The sequence below is a fragment of the Rhinopithecus roxellana genome, unplaced genomic scaffold, assembly GCF_007565055.1.
Source record: "Rhinopithecus roxellana isolate Shanxi Qingling unplaced genomic scaffold, ASM756505v1 contig3527, whole genome shotgun sequence".
NCBI classification, from domain to species: Eukaryota; Metazoa; Chordata; class Mammalia; order Primates; family Cercopithecidae; genus Rhinopithecus; species Rhinopithecus roxellana.
Window position 1 is genome coordinate 1 of NW_022142551.1, and position 23,827 is coordinate 23,827.

Genomic DNA, 23,827 nt, shown 5'->3' on the forward strand with positions numbered 1-23,827 from the left:
TCATTTGGATATCAATATGGGGAAGTTAAAAAAATTTGAACCCTAGCTTACACCATAAACAAAGGTCATTCGTAGGTGGGTCATAAAGCTAAATGTGAAAGTTTTAAATATTCCCCCAAATTATTTCAGAACTCAGTCATTATAAATTGATTTTACATTCATATAGTTATCTTCATATTGATCCATAATTCAAATTTAGCAAAAATTTAAAGATGAGTCATAAATGAACACTTGGAAAAAGGTTCAATGTTGGCATTTTATAAAAATAGGTTAACAATTTCTTATTCCTTTCTCGTAAAAAACTGGATGAAAAGAAATTTTAATCTTCATAAAAATGTAAATTCCAATTCAGATCAAGTGTTTGTTTGTTGTTTTGTTGAAAGCGTGACTTTGTTTGCTTCATTTGGAGAGACTATAAGATGAAAAACTTTAGCACTATAAACAGAATTAGGCATTAGAACCACAGAGAATGTGATTTTGGAATGTCCCTGTGAGTTTATAGATGTTCCTAAAGTTCCATGTTTAATATTCTGAATAAAATAAGTGGCCATGCTCAGGATCTAGGAAGTTAATAGTAGTCTCTTTCTTTTTCAGATATTGTGTTGACCAGTGGTCATGCCACCATCTATTTATTTGTTGGAAATATTATTCACACAGTAAGTTTGTCTCTATTTACTGAGCCATTCTTAAACAGCTCATGTGTGTCTTGGCTTCTTCTAAACCTTTTATATAAGACCTTCCTTGTTATTATTCCTTATTTTAAATCATCAAAATGTATTTGATAGATCCTTTAAAGGCCTGGATGGTTATGAAATGCTTACATTATTGTTTTTGAAGGTTATATGAAGTTTCTTGACAGGTGATTAGCAGATTCCCCCATTCTTCAAACAACCATTTCACATCTACCTGCAAAGGAGAACAGTAATCAGAAAGATGGTGTCTCCCAAATCATCCAAGCTAAGAAAAAGTCTTTCTCTACTATTAATGAGAAGGTCCATCACTAGATTGAGAGCTCTTCTGGAGGTGAATCTGCCTGTATGTTCCCTGAAAACAACCCCTAGAGAGTTAGCTCCTGAGATGGCTATATTTTCAAACTCAAGTTGCCTTGGTGAAAGCAGCTCTGGAGTGGAGACATGGGATTTCTCATGGAAAGTGAAAATAACCCTCTGAAAATAAGGTTTCTTCAAACTCTTCTGTTTTTCTACAGTATGTTCCTGTTACTGATTATCAGAAAGCTGGTTTTGAGACTACAGCTTGGGCTAAAGTAAGTTTTGTCTAGAATTGTTTCTCTATTCAGTATAGACATTTTCATGCTATGATTTACTTTTAAGCCTAGGGGAAACAATAAACAACATCTGGCTATCTTATTTCAAATTTGGTACATGAAAATTGTGGATTGATCTTTACTGGAGCAAATTTGCAATCCAAATTCTCTTGGTAATTTATTTGCTTGGCACCTAATACACCTCTAAGCTAATAACAGTCATCTCATTTCAAATATAAAGCCTCATTGTAAAAACAAAAACCATATACATACACACATATATAGAAAATGAAGAAAGACTTAAAAAAATAATTTCCATAATTTTATCATCAAGAAGCAGTCACTACTAATGCTTTGCTGGGATCCTTCCAGACATTGTTCTATGTCTGTGTTAGTGTGTATTTTTAAATAGGATGATGCATTAGAGAACACAAGTCTTTGTTATCAAAAAATATCGGACGCAATTTCTATGCCTTAAAATGTAACTCAACCAAATTATTGTTTATGACTAAAGAGTATTAAGTTTTATAGATGTTCTGTCATTTATTTCAGCAGTCTCCTATTTTAGACATTTTTGTTATTCCAGCATTTAAAGATTATAACTAAATCTTTATGCGGGTCTCTCATGAAGTGTCATGACCTGCCTGACGTTTAAATGCTCTGCTGAAAAAAAAGAGTATGAGGTGATAAGTCAATGTGGAATAGGTAATCTCCTAAGATAGTGGTCCCCAACTTTTTGGCACCAGGGACTGGTTTCGTGGAAGACAATTATTCCATGGAAGACAATTATTCCATGGACAAGGGGATTTCCATGAGTCTACTAGGATCTGGTTTCAGGTTGATTTAAGAACATTACGTTTATTATGCACTTTATTTCTATTATATATTACATTGTAATATATAAGAAAATAATTATACAACTCGCCATAATACAGAATCAGAATCAGTGGGAGTCCTGAGCTTGTTTTCCTGCAACTAGACAATACCATCTGGGGGTGATGGGAGACAGTGAGAGGTCATGATGCGTTACATTTTCAGAAGGAGCAATCAACCTGGGTCCTTTGCATGCACAGTTCTCAATAGAGTTCATGCTCCTATGAGAATCTAATGCTGCTGCTGATCTGACAGGAGGCAGAGCTTCAGGTGGGAATGCCAGTGATAGGGAATGGCTGTAAATACAGATGTAGCTTTGCTTGCTCACCTATTGCACACCTCCTGTCATGTGGCCTCGTACCTAACAGGCCATGGTCTGGTACCAGTCCATGGCCTGTGATGTGGGTTGGGGCCCCCTGCCCTAAGAGACAGTGGCAATTAATCCAGGTTAAATGTGATGATATCTTTAGCCTGGGATGTTAGAGGAGAAGGCAGTGAGAAGTGGTCAGAGTCTGAATTTATTGTATCTTTTTAAAAGCTAGCAGAACTTGCACATGGATTAGATTGTGAGTTGTGGAAGAAAGAAAGAAATTAAGGATCATCATATTAAGAGGACAAAGGAGGAAAAATGAACAACTCAATAGATGCTTAAAGAAACATTGTTAAGAGGCGATATCCATTTCAGATTAAACAACAACAACAACAAAGTCTTTGCAAAATGAACAAAATGATTCAAGTCCCAAAATGGTCAATAAAAACATCTTATTGATTGTCCGTTCAGCCACTTCTTACCAGATTAATGAATCCATGTTGTAAAAAGCCTTAGGATGGAGCAAACACTTGCCATGAACTGAGAGAGGCGTGCTGTCACTATGCAATAAATTTTAGAGGAAGGTCAGCCATGACAGCAAAAGCATGTTCACCTTCAGAGTACTTTGGGGACACTCATTACTTGAAGTCATTGTTAAAAATTCTGAGACAAGGGAATTTGGAAGATTGACCTCCCCAGTAAGCTATGAGTCATGAGAATCTTTCCATAAGGAGAGGTAGCTTGGAAGCAGGGATTCTGTAGCAGGTGGAGTTCGGGTGAATCTGCTGGACCAGCCGAGAAGCCCTGTTTGAGTGACTGTTTTCCTCTGCAGTTCAGTCATCTGGCTGTCTGGGAAGCATGCTGACCTGTCTGGTATTCTTTGGCATCTACTCAACCATCTGGTCCACCATTCTCATTGCCCAAAATATGAGAGGACAGGTCAGTATGCCTGATTGGGAGTTTGCCTTCTGTGTCTTGTGAAAACAATGTTTCTCCATGTGTAGGCAAGCAGGCTCACTGTGTTTTACAACTGTATTGATGTTCAGTAGAGGCTGGTGCTACCTGTTTCTATGAGAATTTATCAGGAGGAAAATGAAATTAAAGCACCTGGAAGATGTCATCCAGTCCACAGAAATGACATTTTAAATTTAAAGTATTATAAAAAGTCAACCTAAATCCCCTTACTTGCCTTGTATGTCTACATTTTCATAAGGAATTATGTGTTAATTGCACATAGTACTGATATGTACAGTTTATAGCCCTTTGGAAACTGGAGCTATTTTGAGTTGTTCTTAATCCAGTGATTATATTGGTTACAGTTTTGATGTTGTATTCTGATTAGTAGTTATCCTCTGCTGAGTCACTTATGGAAGTTAAATGTAACAGCTCTATGAACTAGCATCTCTCATTGTTCATCTCTTTGAACTAGAGGCTGAGCTTAAAGGTCTTTGTACTAACCTGAATGTCTTTTTATTTTTTTCTTTAATATTACCTTTTTCTAGTGCATGAGATTGAGCCATCAACAGTGACAAACTGGATCATGGAATCTCACAGTATCAAGTTTGGATAGAAAGGAGCCTGGCAATCTTGTAGTCCACAACATCTCAATTTACCAAGGAAGCTGTGCAAGCTCAGGTCTCCAGGTTCATCCCAGAGACCCCACCCTGGGGCTGCCCAGTGTTCCTATCCTTAGACCCCAAAAACAGGCTGCTGGGCCCTGTGCTTTAGGGACTTCTGCACTGGCCCTCCCTCACTGGGTGTATTCCTCTGCACAGAGTGAAAAGCTGTGATGCACACAGTCAGTCTTCTCACTTCTAATCTAGAGAAAGAGAAAGAAGAAAGAAAGAAAAGAAAGAAAGAAAGAAAGAAGAAAGAAAGAAAGAAGGAAAGAAAGAAAGAAAGGTAGAAAGAAAGAAAAAGGAAGAAAAAGGAAAGTGAAAAAAAAAACAAAGAAAGGTAAGAAAGAAAGAAAAAGGAAAAAGTGACAGAGAAAAGGAAGAAAAAGAAGAAAGGAAAGAAGAAAGAAAAGAAGAGAGAAACAAGAAGAAAAAAAAAAAAAGGAAGAGAAAAAGAAAAAGAAATAAAGGAGAAAACAGAAAAAAATAGAAAAGATATATAAATTAGATATAAATTAAAAATGAAATAATTAAGTAAAGTAATAATACATTTAAATTTTAAAGTAAATTAAATGAATAATTAAAAATTAGATTATGAAATAAATATAAAGTAAATGTAAAGGAAATTAAAATTTATTTACTCAACATCTTAAAGAATAAAAAATTATCAATTAATCAATAAATTTATTAATTAAGGAATGGACTTAGGAATTATTAATTAATTAATTAATAATTAATTAATAATTAAATAAAAAATAAATAATTAAGGAAAACTAGAAAAATAAAAGGAAATAAGTAGTTGACTCTACAATCAGCTCCAAACTAAAGCAAGGGGCATAAACCTTGACTGCGTCGGTGATATCAACAGAAATTTGAACATCTAATCAAAGCTTATTATCAGCCTCAATCTTGAAACATAGTCTAAAAATAATGGGATCATCTGACACAGAATGATGAGATACATAAAAGAGACTGATAAAGAAAAAAGACTGGGGTTTGAAAGGTTCATCATTAGAGTGATAAGCGATATCCATCCTTATTGTAAACCTATATTAATTAAAATTCAGGAGATGGAGGTTGCAGTGAGCCAAGATCCCACCAATGCACTCCAGCCTGGGTGACAGAGTGAGATTCTGTCTTAAAATAAAATAAATAAATAAAATTCAATAGAGGGTTACGGGAATGCTGATTAAAAATTGCTTACTAATACTGCAGAACAGAATATTCAGAATAATAGTCATTCTGTGTGTATGCCTGTGTGTGTATACACACACAATGTACAAAATATACAACATAACATCTCAACATAATGTATGAGAAAGGTACCATAAAAACTGTTAGGGAAATGTTGAGTTCACCATATTTTATTTAAAAATGAAATACAGCTGTTATCAAGAAAATAAAAAATATCTTTTAAGTATGAAAAGATAACATATAACATTTTAGAATAAAGAATACTATAATGGTTCTGTGCTTTTGAAAAAGTATTCCTTTAAAAAGAACCAAAAAAACATTCATCATGAAAAAAGATTGACACTTATTTAGTAAAATGAGCAACTTATGTTCATAACGCAGAAAAAAAAAGGAAAGAACAATACTAGCCACAAAGAGAATGCATTTGCATTACATATAATTAAAAGAGATTTTATATTCAGAATTATTAAGATGATTCCAACTAATAAATACCAAAACTCCCAAAAAGGTAAATCAAAAAACATCAAACTGTATTTCCATAGATGAGAATCATTAAATATCAATTAAATTGTGAACATATATTGTAAATCCAGTTGGTAGTAAAAGAAATGCAAATTTACACTACAGTGCTGTAACATTTTATAGCCACTCAACTTGTAAATATTAAAATGTGACATCACCAATCATTAGCAACATGTCAAAAAAGGAGGAACTGTTGATATAAATGTATATTGGAATAAATACTGTAGGAACCTTCTAGAGTTGAATATGCACAATATCCCAGAATACCCATTTGTAATTAATGTTCTTGATGCAAGATGACCAGCCTCGAATATTGACCCGAGAAACTGATGCCGCTTTGATATGACTTTATTTAACCAACAAGTATTGTGTTCTAACTCTTTTACTGTATTCTTGACTAATGTCCATTAATAGGAGCATTTATTTTGCTATATGCTTATAAAGAAATTTGTATATTCACACAATTAAAAAGTAAAACTAATAGGTCCGTTGGCAAAACAAGTTGACAAAAACATTTTGCCACAGTTAATATGGATGAGTTTGAGAATGTCATCCATGTTACTTAGAAAGACATGAACATGCTGGGATCTCAGAACAGTGTACTTACTGACACGGATGCATCTGGGAGGAGGAGACCAGCCATTCTCCGTACAAGTAACTGCGGTCTGCTCATTTGGAAGACCATAGCCAGGATGGCAGGCAACTTCTATAGAGTTACCCTGTACAAACTTTCTTCCATTATTTTCATTATATCCATTTTCCAAATAAGGAAAATAACATTTTCCTAAGGACCATAAGAATAATAAATAAATAAAGTAAATGAGAAGCATAAATTTGCTCAAAATATTATATTAAAATTATTGTTACCATATTAAAGAGTGCATAACATCAAAAAATAATATATAAATAAGGATGAACTAAAATTACTAATAAAGGTTTGCACAAAAAGAAATATCAACATTGAAGATTACTTATCTGTAGTTTAAATAATTAAAATATGTATAAACTATATAGATATTCTCATAAAGTCTCTATATTTATTTCTCATATGATTTTCAAGAACTCTTCATAATAGAAAAGATCTATTCTCGTGATTTTGCTTGAACAACTCTTTTCTTGGCCCTATTTCTGTTACATAAGACAAGTGTAATCACTTAAGTGCCCTCTTCTCTTCGATCTTTAAAAGTTTTATGCATGTATAGCAGTTCAGAGGTTTACTTACTGAGGCATGGAACTGCTGGTGACCATCCATTTTGTGTGCAATGAATGTAATCCCAGTAACTTCTTGAAGGAGTCTCAAAATGTTCATCACAGTAATAGGAGTAAGATTTTCCTACAGGTACTGGAAAGTATGGTCTACGCATGCTCTCATAATACAGACCTCCATGTTTAATGTCGGGAAAATGACAAGGTCTCACTTGCAATAAAAAACAAAAAAGTATACATATTTTTTACTGTAATAAATCATATTGGAGATAAATTTTGATATCACCTTCTCTCAAACATTTTCTTCTGGAATTACAGCAACCATAACTAGTTTCCTGATCCTGACCGCTCATATTTAAAATCTATTTTCCCGTGTAAAATTAACAACCCATCATGTGGTCATTTTATTTCACCACTTAAAATCCTTAATGGATCCGAAATCAGCTAACAGGACAAGAAGAACTTCATTTCACTTTCTCTACTTCTACTAACGTAGTATGGTCTTTTCAGCAATTCTGGAGGTTTTATCAGCATTAATTTAAACTGAGCTTATCTAACACTATACTAAGTTATGCTAAAGCTGTCAGCTGAGGGTGTACACATCGGCATTAATTGTTTTTTGGAAAGAGAAACAAGAAATACAACTCTAACATTAAAAAAATCAGAAATGTAGCAAATTATCTCCAGAAATAAAACTTTTTTTTGAGTTTTGTGGCATTTTGTTTGTATTCGATGGCATGCATTCTTACTGTAGCTCGAATTCATGTATCGGATGAGATATATTATTGACATAAAAAATATAGGTGCATACACGAATGTTCAAGTATTATGCATATATTCTTACACCATAATTTAAATAGCATATAATTTATGTTTCTTTTATAATTCTGGAGCAAGTGATAGAAAATAATATTTACAATCTATTTATTGTGAAAACTGAGAATGTAACTAAAGAAAAATCTTTAAGTTTGAATCATCATAAATCAGAACTGGAAGGAGGCTAGCGGCACAACAGCTTTAGCATGCAGATGAGAAGACTAAGTTCAGAGAAGTGACATCTTTACTTAGTGGGAAGCGTTTGCTAGTTACAGAACTGACTCCAGAGGCTTGTTGGGTGACTCATGACAGCTTCTCTGACCCAGCCCTTCAAGCATGGATGCACAGTTTTCTGTTGAGTGTCTCTTCCATATGGAAAATCTAACCTTCCCTGCTCTGTATAACCTCCTGAGATACTCTTACATTTTCTTATGATTACAGGATATTTAGTCTGAGGAAGAAAGGGGAATATATTAAAGGAAATCATTTTTTTTCTTTTTCTTTTTTTTCCTTTTTTTTTTTTTTTTTTTTTTTTTTTTTAACAGTCTTGCTCTGTCACCAAGCCTAGAGTACTATGGCACGATCTTGGCTCACTGCAACCTCTGCCTCCCAAGTACAAGTGATTTTCCAGCCTCAGCCTCTTGAGGAGCTGGGATTACAGGTGTGTGCCACCACACCCGGGTAAGTTTTTGAATTTTCAGCGTTCCATCATGTTGGCCAGGCTGGTCAACTCCTGACCTGAAGTGGTCCACACGCCTTGGCCCCCCAAAGTGCTGGAATTAAGGTGTGAGCCCCTGGCTCGGTCAAAAATTACTTCTCTTAGTCAACGATAATTTCGAACCTGTAGTGAATTTTTCATGGTTTAGTTTGTTTCCAAAAATCGTTTTTCCCACTAAAAGTCACTGGAATTTCATAGAGAAACTATTGGAACTTGGTCCGTAGTAGGAAAAGTCAAGGAAAGCCTGCAACCTTTTGTTATGCCAAAGCTTAATGGGGACACGTGAAATATACACAGAAGCCAGCTTCTTAGTGAGATTTGAAACAAATTTGAGCGTCCCAAAGAAGTACAATGGCAATTGATTGTAATGCACTGGGTACTGAAAATGATCAGTTTAAAAGGGATTTAGAAGCAAGTCCTTAGACGAAGAGACTTAGACTCCCATAAAATAATAATGGGAGACTTTAACACCCCACTGTCAACGTTAGAGAGATCAATGAGACAGAAAGTTAACAAGGGTATCCAGGAATTGAACTTAACTCTGCATCAAGCGGACCTAATAGACATCTACAGAACTCTCCGCCCCAAATCAACACAGTATACATTCTTCTCGGCACCGCATCACACGTATTCCAAAAAAGACCATATAGTTGGAAGTAAAGCACTCTTCAGCAAATGTAAAAGAACAGATATTATAACAAACTGTCTCTCAGACCACAGTGTAGTCAAACTAGAACTCACGACTAAGAAACTCAATCAAAACCACTCAACTACATGGAAACTGAACAACCTGATCTTGAATGACTACTGAGTACATAAATAACTGAAGGCAGAAATAAAGATGTTCTTTGAAACCAATGAGAACAAAGATACAACATACCAGAATCTCTGGGACACATTTAAAGCAGTGTGTAGAGGGAAATTTACAGCACTAAATGCCCACAAGAGAAAGCAGGAAAGATCTAAAAGTGACACCCTAACATCACAATTAAAAGAACTAGAGAAGCAAGAACAAACACATTCAAAAGCTAGTAGAAGGCAAGAAATAACTAAGATCAGAGCAGAACTGAAGGAGATAGAGACACAAAAACACTCCAAAAAATCAATGAATCCAGGAGCTGGTTTTTTGAAAAGATCAACAAAATTGATAGACTGTTAGCAAGACTAATAAAGAAGAAAAGAGAGAAGAAACAAATAGACGCCATAAAAAATGATAAAGGGGATATCACCACCGACCCCACAGAAATGCAAACTACCATCAGAGAATACTATAAACACCTCTACTCAAATGAACTAGTAAACTTAGAAGAAATAGATAATTTCCTGGACACTTACACTCTCCCAAGACTAAACCAGGAAGAAGTTGAATCCCTGAATAGACCAATAGCCGGCTCTGAAATTGAGGCAATAATTAATAGCCTACCAATCACAAAAAGTCCAGGACCAGACGGATTCACAGCCGAATTCTACCGGAGGTACAAGGAGGAGTTGGTACGATTCCTTCTGAAACTCTTCCAATCAATAGAAAAAGAGGGAATCCTCCCTAACTCATTTAATGAGGTCAACATCACCCGGATACCACAGCCTGACAGAGATACAGCAAAAAAAGAGAATTTTAGACCAATATCCCTGATGAATATTGTTGCAAAAATCCTCAATAAAATACTGGCAAACCAAATCCAGCAGCATCAAAAAGCTTATCCACTATTATCAAGCGGGTGTCATCCCTGGGAGGCAAGGCTGGTTCAACATACACAAATCAATAAATGTAATCCAGCATATAAACAGAACCAGAGACAAAAACCACATGATTATCTCAATAGATGCAGAAAAGGCCTTTGACAAAATTCAACAGCCCTTCATGCTAAAAACTCTCAGTAAATTCGGTATTGATGGAACATGTCTCAAAATAATAAGAGCTATTTAAGACAAACCCACAACCAATATCACACTGAATGAGCAAAAACTGGAAGCATTCCCTTTGAAAACTGGCACAAGACAGGGATGCCCTCTCTCACCACTCCTACTCAACATAGTGTTGGAAGTTCTGACTACAGCAATCAGGCAAGAGAAAGAAATCAAGGGTATTCAGTTAGGAAAAGAAGAAGTCAAACTGTTCCTGTTTGCAGATGACATGACTGTATATTTAGAAAACCCCATTGTCTCAGCCCAAAATCTCCTTAAGCTGATAAGCAGCTTCAGCAAAGTTTCAAGATACAAAATCAATGTGCAAAAATCACAAGCATTCTTATACACCAGTAACAGACAAACAGAGAGCCAAATCATGAATGAACTCTCATTCACAGTAGCTTCAAAGAGAATAAAATACCTAGGAATCCAACTTACAAGGGATGTAAAGGACCTCTTCAAGGAGAACTACAAACCACTGCTCAGTGAAATAAAAGAGGACACAAACAAATGGAAGAACATACCATGCTCTTGGATAGGAAGAATCAATATTGTAAAAATGGCCATACTGCCCAACGTAATTTACAGATTCAATGCATCCCCATTAAGCTACCAATGAGTTTCTTCACAGAATTGGAAAAAACTGATTTAAAGTTCATATGGAACCAAAAAAGACCCTGCATTGCCAAGACAATCCTAAGCCAAAAGAACAAAGCTGGAGGCATCATGCTACCTGACTTCAAACTATACTACAAGGCTACAGTAACCAAAACAGCATGGTACTGGTACCAAAACAGAGATATAGACCAATGGAACAGAACAGAGCCCTCAGAAATAATACCACACATCTACAGCCATCTGATCTTTGACAAACCTGACAAAAACAAGAAATGGGGAAAGGATTCCCCATTTAGTAAACAGTTCTGGGAAAATTGGCTAGCCATAAGTAGAAAGCTAAAACTGCATCCTTTCCTTACTCCTTATATGAAAATTAATTCAAGATGGATTAGAGACTTAAATGTTAGACCTAAAACCATAAAAGCCCTAGAACAAAACCTAGGTGATACCATTCAGGACATAGGCATGGGCAAGGAATTCATGTCTAAAACACCAAAAGCAACGGCAACAAAAGCCAAAATTGACAAATGGAATCTTATTAAACTAAAGAGCTTCTGCACAGGAAAAGAAACTACCATCAGAGTGAACAGGCAACCTACAGAATGGGAGAAAATTTTTGAAATCTGCTCATCTGACAAAGGCCTAATATCCAGAACCTATAAAGAAGTCAATCAAATTTACAAGAAAAAAACAAACAACCCCATCAAAAAGTGGGCAAAGAATATGAACAGCCACTTCTCAAAAGAAGACATTCATACAGCCACCAGACACATGAAAAAATGCTCATCATCACTCGCCATCAGAGAAATGCAAATCAAAACCACAATGAGATACCATCTCACACTAGTTAGAATGGCAATCATGAAAAAATCAGGAAACAACAGGTACTGGAGAGGATGTGGAGAAATAGGAACACTTTTACACTGTTGGTGGGACTGTAAACTAGTTCAACCACTGTGGAAAACAATGTGGCAATTCCTCAAGGATCTAGAATTAGAAATACCATTTGACCCAGCCATCCCATTACTGGGGATATACCCAAAGGATATAAATCATGCTGCTATAAAGACACATGCACACGTGTGTTTATTGTTGCACTATTCACAATAGCAAAGACTTGGAATCAACCCAAATGTCCATCAGTGACAGACTGGATTAAGAAAATGTGGCACATATACACCATGGAATACTATGCAGCCATAAAAAAGGATGAATTCGTGTCCTTTGTAGGGACATGGATGCAGCTGGAAACTATCATTCTCAGCAAACTATCACAAGAACAGAAAACCAGGTACCGCATGTTCTCACTCATAGGTGGGAACTGAACAATGAGATCACTTGGACACAGGAAGGGGAACATCACACACTGGGCCCTATTGTGGGGTGGGGGGAGGGGAGAGGGATAGCATTAGGAGACATACCTAATGTAAATGACGAGTTAATGGGTGCAGCACACCAACATGGCACATGTATACATATGTAACAAACCTGCACGTTGTGCACATGTACCCTAGAACTTAAAGTATAATTTAAAAAATGAACATAAAACAATAACTATTATGCAAATTGTCATAGACTTTCAGGTTTTCAAGTAGAATGTTAAATGATGGTTCAGGAATTATTTCTCAAAACACTATCCAAACAGACTATGTAAAAACATCAGATTTATTTAAATAATGTTAAAATGGCAAAGGATGTAAAAATGAGGTATTATGTTTAATGTATGAAAATGACAGGTGTATTATCAATGATTCATTACATAAACTGCCATTTTAGGATCCCTGCATTTTAGAACTTACCATTGCTGCTTTTGTTTGATTAAAATATTGGTCAAAGAGTACAAACTTTCAGCTATAATATGAATAAGAATTTGGAATCAAACATAGAGATCAAGCGATGTTTATAGCTAATAATACTGTATTATTTATTTCAAAATTGGTAAGAAAGATTTTAAGTGTCCTCACCACCTTCACACACACACATACTCCCACACCCACCTACACACAATGATAACCATAGGTGATGAAGAATGTGCTAATTAATTTGATTGTGGTAATCATTGTATTATAAATATATCAATACAGCATACTATCAAACATGAAAATATTTTTATTTGTCAACTAAATGTTTTGAAATGAAATATAAATATAAAGAGAAAATTTTCCTTTCTTTTTTTTTTTTTTTTTTCTTTTTGAGATGGAGTCTCACTCTGCCTCCCAGGCTGGAGTGCAGTGGCAAGATCTTGGCTCACTGCAAGCTGAGCCACCCGGGTTCACGCCATTCTCCTGTCTCAGACTCCCAACTAGCTGGGACTACAGGCACCCACCACCACACCCGGCTCTCTTTTTTGTATTTGTACTAGAGACAGGGTTTCACCATGTTAGCCAGGATGGTCTGGATCTCCTGACCTCGTGATCTGCCTCAGCCTCCCAAACTGCTGGGATTACAGGCCTGAGCTACCGTCCCTGCCGTAAAGAAAAATTTCTAAAGTTTGCTTTCTAACATAAATATTTGGTAGGCAAGCATTCAGCAGAATGGTTATACAATAATCTGTGATTATTTTGTTACAAACAGCAAAATATCAGACTCATCACACTGATTTTTTCCAGGGTCCATGCAAATATTAAAGTACTTACGTAAGCATTTTGGTGGTTCTGACCATTGTCCATTTCTACATGTTACTCGCTTGTTACCCTCAAGTTGATACAAGTTCTGGCATTGATACTCAACTGATGAATTTGGAGCATATAGTGACAACGGGAATGAAGTCGTGTTTCCATTGTCAATAGGTGGAGGGGGCCCACACTTTCTTGTAGAATCTAAAAAACATCATTTCATCACTTGTTTTATTGTGAGAGCAAATCAAAATACAAGTTCAAATAAGGCAAATACCAACACAGCACTTTACATAATATCAACAGTTTTGTCATTTTTGGCAAAAGAAAAGAGTCCTGGGAGAAATTTTACTTCTACAAAATGAAGGTAATATATTTAAGTTATTTTCGCCTTGCTGAAGGAACACATAAAACATTAACAAATATTGCTGCTTATAGTAGTCCAGGATTAAGCAATGTCTTTCCAAATGAATACATGCTAAACATAGAAAACCATGACAAAGAAAGTTACTTTTTTATATTCAGCATTCTTTGGAGTAACACTAAGAAGTCACAGGTTTTGAAATTGGTGATGATTTTTAAAAATCCAATGGGAATTATAAAATGAAAAAGTTTGACAAAAATTTTTTAAAAACATTGGAAAGGTGTAATAACACATTGTGAGCTGACAGACAATGAAATCCATGAACCTGAACATAGAGCAATATAAATTACCCATTCTGAAAAAGACTGAAAACAAAAAACTGAACTGAGACATTTAGAAAAATGCAACAACAACAAATAATGCAGATCCAGAAAAAGAAGAGAAAAGGTATTGGGCTGGAAAAATGAATAAATAAAATAATGGCTGAAAATTTCCCAGTTTGGACATAAGGTATAAACTTACATATTTAAGAAGCTGAGTGAACTCCAAAGAGGGTAAACACATTGGAATTTATGCCAATATACATTAAAATAAAACTACTTTAAAAAAAGAACAAAATATCTTGTAAATAACTAGACAAAGACTATGCCTTTCCTCTAGGGGATCAACAATTCCAGTGACGGTGAGTTTTTCCCCTATAACCATGTGGCACAGTTTTCAAGTGTTTAAATAACAGTCAACTACAAATTTTATATCCAGTGACATTATCCTTTACAAGTAAAGGTAAAAATATAGACATTCTCAGAGAAAGGGAAACGAGGAGAGTTTGTCTCTAATAAATCTATGCTTAAAGATTAACTCAAGGAATTCCTCAAATTAAAATAAAAAGATAAAAGAAAGAGCTTGAGACTTTAAGAGACTGAAAGAATAGAATAATATAATGGATAAAAAGAGGAGTCAATATAACAGGCTATCTTTTTCCTCATAAGTTTGTTCAATCATGTTTTATGTGAAGCAAAATGAGTTTAATATTGTGCTCAATGTATGTAGAAAAAATACTAGTGGCATTTATACTTAAAAAATGGAGAGTATAAATGGATCTACATGAAAGTAAGGTTTCCACATTCCAGTTGTAGATTTAAATGTCAGTACCAGTAGACAGTAATATATTATTACATGTATATAGTATTAGCTATGGCAACAATTTTTTAAAAGAAGGAGAAAACTATACAAAGAGATACAATCGTAAACAATACATATGAATCAAAATTAATCTTTTTAAAAACTTTTTCCACAGGGAATGGAGCAAAAGGGTAATAGGACTGAAAACCAGAGGTAACAAACAGAAACTATATATCAATAATATTTTAAGTGTAAATGGTCCAAGTGCACCAGTTACCAGGCCAAGGAAGGCAGAATGGATATGTAAACAAGATCTAAGTCAAGAGAAATTGGTATTCTGTGATTTATTTGACAAATGTTTTCTTTACATGATTATTTTAAAGGAAATCACAGCCAGTTTGCACTCATGCTGGACACACTCCAATATATATCTGCTGTATTCACTCAAGTATATTTAAATTTTTCTGCTTATTTTCACAACATGGTTTGAAGAATTTAGATTTTATTAAATTGAAAAGTGCTTGATTCATTGATAATTGACTGTACACTGATAACATAATGTTGATATCTCAATCTGAAGATGAAGCTAATACTCGTTAATTATATGACAACATAAAGCAGCTAAATAACCTGACTAAAGTACAGGGTCTAGCATGAAGAGTAAGATAGTAACATTATTAATAATAACTTGAGCCCGACAAACTTGGGATGGAAGGAAGGAAGGAGGGATGGAAGGAAGGAGAGATGGAAAGATGGAGGGAAGGAAGGAAGGAAGGAAAGAAAGAAGGAAAAGAAAGGAAGATGAAAGAAAGGAAGGAAGGAAGAAAGAGAAAGAAAGAAAGAAAGAGAAAGAAAGAACAAGAAAAAAGAAAGTGAAAGGAAGAGAAAGAAAGGAAGAAAGGAAAAAGAACAAAAGATAGAAATAGAAAGAGAAGCAAGAATAGGAAAGAAAGAGAAAGAAAGAAAGAGAAAGGAAGAAAGAGAAAGAAAAAAAGAAAAGGAAGAAAGAGAAAGAAAGAAGAAAAAAGAGAAAATAAGAGAAAGAAAGGAAGAAAGAAAAAAGAATGAAAGAGAAAAATAGAGAAGCAAGAAAAGGAAAGAGAGAAAGAAAGAGGGAGAAAGAAAAAAGAAAAGGAAGAAAGAAAGAAAGAAAGAACAAGAAAAAAGAAAGAGAAAGGAAGAGAAAGAAAGGAAAAAGAATGAAAGAGGAAAAGAAATAGACAAGCAAGAAAAGGAAAGACAGAGAAAGAAAAAAAGAGAAAGGAATAATGGAAGAAAAAAGAAAAGTAAGAAAAAGAAGAAAGGAAAGAGAAACCAAGAAAAAGAAAGAAAGAAAGAAAAGAAAGAAAGAAAAAGAAAGGAAAAGAAAAGAAAGAGAAAACAAGTAGTTGACTCTACAAACAGCTCCAAAACCAAAGCAAGGGGTATCAATCTTGATTGAGTTGGTTGATATCAGCAGAAACTATACATCTAATCAAGGCTTGTTATTAGCCTCAAGTAATCTACGAAGAAAAAAATGGAAGGAAAGTAATGGGATCATCTGACACTGAATGATGAGACACAAAAAAGAGGTGATGAAGAAAAAAGATTTGGATGAAAGGTCATGATTAGGGTGAAAAGTCATATCCATACTTACTGTAAACCTATATTAATTAAAATTTGGGAGTTGGAGGTTACAGTGAACCATGATTGCACCAATGCACTCAAGCATGGATGACAGAGCGAGATTCTGTCTAAAATAAAATAAAATAAAATGAAATAGAATAGAATAGAATAAAATAAAATAAATTCAATAGAGGATTACTGGAATGCTGGTTTAAAAAATTGTTTACTAATACTGCAGAATAGACCATTCAGAATAAGAGTCACTGTGTGTGTGTACGCCTGTGTGTGTATATACACACAATGTACAAAATATACAGCATAACACATACTGTATGAAAAAGGTATCATAAAAATTGTTAGGGAAATGTTGAGTTCACCATATTTTATTTAAAAACGAAATATAGCTGTTATCAAGAAAAAAATAAACAAAAAATATTTTAAAATATGAAAAGATAACATACAACTTTTTAGAATAAAGAATAGTGTAATGATTCTGTGTTTTTGGAAAAGTATTCCTTTAAAAAGAACCAAAAAGCATTCATCATGAAAAAAGATTGACAATTATTTAGTAAAATGAGCAACTTATGTTCACAATGCAGAAAAAAAGGGAAAGAACAATACTAGCCACAAACAGAAAGCATTTGCATCAAGTATGATTAAAAGAGATTTTATATGCAGAATTATTAAGATGATTCCAACTAATAAATTCCCAAACTCCCAAAAAGGTAAATTAAAAAGACATCAAACTGCATTTCCAAAGATTAGAATCATTAAATACCAATTAAATTGTGAACATATATTGTAAATCAGTTGGTAGTAAATGAAAATATACACTGCAGTGTTGTAACATTTTATAGTCATTCAACTTGTAAATATTAAAATGTGACATCACCAATCATTAGTAACACGTAAAAAAAGAAGGAACTGTTGATATAAATGTATATCGGAATAAATACTGTAGGAAACCTTCCAGAGTCGAATATGCACAATATCCCAGAATACCCATTTGTACTTAATGTTCTTGGTGTGAGATAACGAACCTCAAGTATTGACCCCAGACACTGATGCCGCTTCGATGTGACTTTATTTAGCCAACAAGTATTGTGCTCTACCTCTTTTACCCTCTTCTTGACTAATGTCCATTAATAGGAGCATTTATTTTGCTATGTTCTTATCAAGACATTTGTATATTCACACAATTAAAAAAGTAAAACTAAATAGGTCCATTGGCAAAACAAGTTGACAAAAACATTCTGCAACAGTTAATATAGATGAGTCTGAGAATGTCATCTATGTTACTTAGAAAGACATGAACATGCTGGGATCTCAGAGCAGTGTACTTACTGACACGGATGCATCTGGGAGGAGGAGACCAGCCATTCTCCGTACAGTTAACTGTGGTCTGCTCATTTGGAAGACCATAGCCTGGATGGCAGGCAACTTCTATAGAGTTACCCTGTACAAACTTTCTTCCATTATTTTCATTATATCCATTTTCCAAATAAGGAAAATAACATTTTCCTAAGGACCATAAGAATAATAAATAAATAAAGTAAATGAGAAGCATAAATTTGCTAAAAAATTTGTTAAAATTATTGTTACAATATTAAATAAGATTGCATAAACATCAAAAAATAATATATAAATTAGTATGAACTGAAATTACTAACAAAGGTTTTCACAAAAAGAAATATCAACATTGAAGATTACTTATATTTAGTTTAAATAATTAAAATATGTATAAACTATATAGACATTCTCATAAAGTCTCTATATTTATTTCTCATATGATTTTCAAGAGCTCCTCATAATAGAAAAGATCTATTCTCGTGATTTTGCTTGAACAACTCTTTTCTTGGTCCTATTTCTGTTACATAAGACAAGAGTAATCACTTATGTGCTCTCCTTTCTTTAATCTTTGAAAGTTTTATGCATGTATAGCTGTCCAGAGGTTTACTTACTGAGGCATGGTACTGCTGGTGACCACCCATCTTGTGTGCAATGAATGTAATCCCAGTAACTTCTTGAAGGAGTCTCAAAATGTTCATCACAGTGATAGGAGTAAGATTTTCCTACAGGTACTGGAAAGTATGGTCTACGCATGCTCTCATAATACAGACCTCCATGTTTAATGTCGGGAAAATGACAAGATCTCACTTGCAATAAAAAACAAACCAAAAAGTATAAATAATTTTTACTGTAATAACTCATATTAGAGATAAATTCTGATATCACCTTCTCTCAAACATTTTCTTCTGGAATTACAGCAACCATGACTAGTTTCCTGAACCTGACCGCTCATCTTTATAATTTATTTTTCTTTGTGTAAATTAATAACCCATCGTCTGGCCATTTTATTTCTCCATAAAATCCTTAATGGATCCCAAATCAATTAACAGGACAAGAAGAGCCTCATTCCACTTTCTCTACTTCTACTCACGTAGTATGGTCTCTTCAGCAATTCTGGAGGTTTTATCAGCATTAATTTAAACTGAGCTTATCTAACTCTATACCAAGTTATACTAAAGCTGTCCGTTCAGGGTGTACACATCGGCATTAATTGTTTTTTGGAAAAGAGAAACAAGAAATACGACTTTAACATTTAAAAAAATCAGAAATGTAGCAAATTATCTTCAGAAATAAAACATTTTGTTGAGTTTCGTGGCGTTTTGTTTGTATTCGATGGCATGCATTCTTACCATAGTTCGAATTCATGTATCGGATGAGACATATTATTAACATAAAAAATATAGGTGCATACACGAATGTTCAAAAAAAATATGTATATATACTTACCCCATAATTTAAATAGCATATAATTTATGTTTCTTTTATAATTCTGGAACAAGTGATAGAAAATAATATTTACAACCTGTTTATTGTGAAAACTGAGAATGTAACTAAAGAAAAATCTTTAAGTTTGAATCATCATAAATCAGAACTGGAAGGAGGCTAGCGGCACAACAGCTTTAGTGTGCAGACGAGAAGACTAAGTTCAGAGAAGTGACATCTTTACTTAGTGGGAAGCGTTTGCTAGTTACAGAACTGGCTCCAGAGGCTTGTTGGGTGACGCATGACAGCTTCTCTGACCCAGCCCCTCAAGCATGGATGCACAGTTTTCTGCTGAGTGTCTCCTCCATATTGGAAAATCTAACCTTCCCTGCTCTGTATAACCTCCTGAGATGCTCTTACATTTTCTTATGATTGCAGGATATTTATTCTGAGGAAGAAAGGGACATATATTAAAGGAAATCATTTTAATTTTTCTTTTTCTTTCTTTTTTCTTTTTCTTCTTCTTCTTCTTTTTTTTTTTTTTTTTTTTTTTTTTTTTTTAACGATCTTGCTCTTTCGCCAAGGCTAGAGTACTGTGGCACGATCTTGGCTCACTGCAACCTCTGCCTCCCAGGTACAAGTGATTCTCCTGCCTCAGCCTCTTGAGGAGCTGGGATTACAGGTGTGTGCCGCCACACCCGGCTAAGCTTCTGACTTTTCAGTGGAGGCAGCGTTCCATCATGTTGGTCAGGTTGGTCTCCAACTCCTGGCCTCAAGTGATCCGTGCGCCTTGGCACCCCAAAGTGTTGGGATTAAGGCGTGAGCCCCCGGCTCGGTCAAAAATTACTTTTCTTAGTCAACGATAATTTCGAACCTGTAGTGAGTTTTTCATAGTTTAGGTTTGTTTCTAAAAATCGTTTTTCCCACTAAAAGCCACGGGAATTTCACAGAGAAACTAAAGGAACTTGGTCCATAGTAGGAAAAGTCAAGGAAAGCTTGGGACCTTTTGTTATGCCAAAGCTTAATGGAAGCACGTGAAATACACACAGAAGCCAGCTTCTTAGTGAGATTTGAAACAAATTTGAGCGTCCCAAAGAAGTACAATGGCAATTGATTGTAATGCACTGGGTACTGAAAATGATCAGTTTAAAAGGGGTTTAGAAGCAACCCTGCTCTACAATACAAATTGTCACCCTTGACACTTTGTTATGGCAACTCTAGTAGATGAATGTACAATTTAAACAACTCTAAAAGGATATTCAAAATTAAAAGTAATGTTCTTGACACCCTATTTTTAAATAAGTGTAAATAACTTATGAGTTGATGGAAGAAATATCGGTCAATACAAATTCAATGAACGTTATAATAAGTTACAATTACAAATTTTCTGTCAAGTTTATCTTTCAAATAGTGTGGCTTCCAAAAGAATTGGCGTGCTGATTTTATTGTTCAGAATTGAAACATCAACTACCATTAAAAAAAAAATTCTTAGCATAAGCAACTCACAAAGCATATCATTCATTAATCATATGAAAAATATCTGTTGATTTGATTTACTAGATTCTGAATATAGATGAATACAGATAATATGTAAACATAAAATGTTCAACAAGACAAAAATCAGCAAGGACAATACACCCAAGATATTATTACCAAATTCTGATGAATACACTCTAAAATCTGTGTTGGGTGTGTGTGTGTGTGTGTGTGTGTGTGTGTGTGTATGTGTATATATATCTTTGAGTAAAAAGTAGAAAGTTATTTTAATTATTAATATTGTTTTAATAAATTGTGTAAATATCATTCTATTCATCTACTAGAGCTACCATAATAAAGTACCACAGATTTCATAGAAATTTATTTTCTCACAGTTCTGGAGGCTACTAGTTTGAGATATAGCTGTCAATGGAGTTGAATTCTTCTGAGACCTCTTCCTTTGTCTTGTAAATGGTTGTATTCTCTCTATGCCTGCTTGATCTTTCTCTATATGGTGTGTCCTTATTTTCTCTTCTTATATAGACACCAGTTATATTGGAGTAGGGCCCACCTGGATCATTGACCTTTAACTTAGTTACCTCTTTAAGCACTCCTTCTCCAAATGCACTCACATTCTCAGGTATTGGGAGTCTGGACTTTAACAAATGAATTTTGGAGGGATGCAGTTGAGCCAATGCTACTGAATACAAAAAGATATTTCTCTCTACCCAAGACGTTATTCCACTAAATGAGTTACTTTCTCCTTTGAGAAATATAGGTGTGACCCAAATTTACAAGACAGTTTGCTCTAGTTTACTCTTACAAAGAGTTCATTGGAGGATACAAGTTTTCAACTGGAATATCAGATAAGAAAGAGTTTATCATTCTTTTCTATAGTGCTTTTAAGAAAGTAAGTAAGAAAGTATAGCGCATATGCTTCTCTAATTCCAGTCATTTCAAACTAGTACTATTTTTCTTCTTTGCATTCTACTTTAATCTATTTAATCTTTATTTGAAAAAATATACCTGTAACAGTTCAGTTAAAAAAGGAAATAACCGGAGTAATTCCTTTTTTTTTTCCATTTTGGCATAGATCAAGTTTGTTTTGCACAACAAATAAAACTAGCAAATCATGTGATAGATAATACCATAAAACTAAAAACTCTTTCCCTAGAATCAAATAAGGTGGCATAGCTTTGAGAGGAGAGGATGAGGGAAAAGATACTCTCATAAATTGATAATGGGATTTCCAGTATTACCCACTGTTACGTTTGTTGAAATATTATAAAATCTTGAATAATAACAAAGTTTGTATTCTTCATTAATGGCCACACACCATTGATTGGTCACGATTTTTGACCCATATGGTTCAGCTGCTAATGTTATGATACAGTTCTTCAACATGCAAAGCTGGCATTCAAAAAGATAGTTATTATAGAAAATATATGACTATCAAGGAGAAAAGAAATCAGTGAACAATGACATAAAGCTCTGAAAAGTATTTTCTGTGTATTTACTTATTGAACATTTGCTAGTGGACTCAGAAAAGCCAATCAAAACATACTGTCATTCCAATGTAAGTTTATATTCTACTTTTTATGTCATTCCGATATAAGTTTATATTCAACATATATATGTTGCTAATTTTGTTGAAACAGTAGGTTGATGATAATGTTAATTAGTTTTAGCAGCTTTCTTAAGATATAATAGAAATACATGAAACTGCATAATTTAAAATGTATTATTTGATTTTTAACATATAAATCTATAAAAATCACCATATGTAAGATTATGAAAATATCAATCACTCCCAATGTTCCCCTTGTACTATGGATAAGAAAATTCTGAACGTCTTAAGTTTAGAATCTGTCTAATGACATGTTTCCTAATAAAGTTTCATGAGTACATTCTCATATCTCCTTAATCAATATTAAATGCCTTTTACACTGCAGAACTTAGAAAACAAATACAATATTATTCATTTTTTCTTTAAGTTAAAATGAGATAATTTTTTATAACATTAGTTTCTGTCATACTCCCACAAAATATGCCACTTCCACTAGCATAGTGAATTAATCCTCTTTGATTCATTTTAAAAAAGATAGACATACAGAGCTAGATATTACATGAAGTTACATTTAAGAGGGAAGCTGAGTGTTTAGATCTCTTTTAACTTACCTTGTCCAGTAGCACAGGAAACCCACAAGGTGAGAATGACATTGATTAGTAACAACATGTTAGATATTCTCAGTAGTATGTATTCATACAAAGATCTCAATTGCACTATTTGGGGTTTGAAATCTTTCCTTGCTAGTTACCAAGTGTGAATCTGAATTTAAGTGCACTACCACAAAGCTAGGCCTTTAAGGTCACTTAGTAAATATCAAAGTTCAGAGAGTTTTGAAAAATCCTTCAATAATTCCAGTTAGTGGTTTCACAATCATCTGTGGAATTGATTTCCTGATGTGTAGCTTATCAATTGATGTGTACAATTTTATTTAGGGACAGTAGTGGACTGAATCCAAAAGTAATATAAAATATTAATTTATTTTATTTCTTATTTTTTGAGTAAAGAGAGTATTAATAAAGGGAACGAAAAGCTTCTGCAATTATTGGAAGAACTGAGGGAACTAAGGTCAAAAATGTTATTTCCAGAAAATTCTGATATTCAAGAATCTTAGTGATGCCCTCACTAATTATCCATGGTGCTGCAGTGGATATTTCTCAGAAAACTTCCAGAATCAAGAAAAGCTACTGTTGGTGATCTCAGCTGCTACGAGCAGCTGCTACCATATAATACCTTGTCTTTCTCTTCTTCCAAATCTTCT

At 34.2% G+C, this 23,827-nt stretch overlaps 1 protein-coding gene across 1 annotated transcript; it reads right to left on the reverse strand.

Annotated features, from left to right (window-relative positions):
- Positions 1 to 6,243: 6,243 nt before the first annotated feature.
- LOC104677783 (complement factor H-related protein 3-like) lies at positions 6,244 to 23,336 on the reverse strand. Its single transcript, XM_030926445.1, has 6 exons — positions 23,178 to 23,336; positions 18,713 to 18,907; positions 18,096 to 18,272; positions 13,682 to 13,864; positions 7,002 to 7,196; positions 6,244 to 6,563 (listed from the first exon to the last, which is right to left on the reverse strand). Exons 1-6 carry the CDS (start codon positions 23,233 to 23,235, stop codon positions 6,244 to 6,246), a joined length of 1,128 nt encoding a protein of 375 aa, XP_030782305.1. The 5' UTR covers positions 23,236 to 23,336.
- Positions 23,337 to 23,827: the final 491 nt, after the last annotated feature.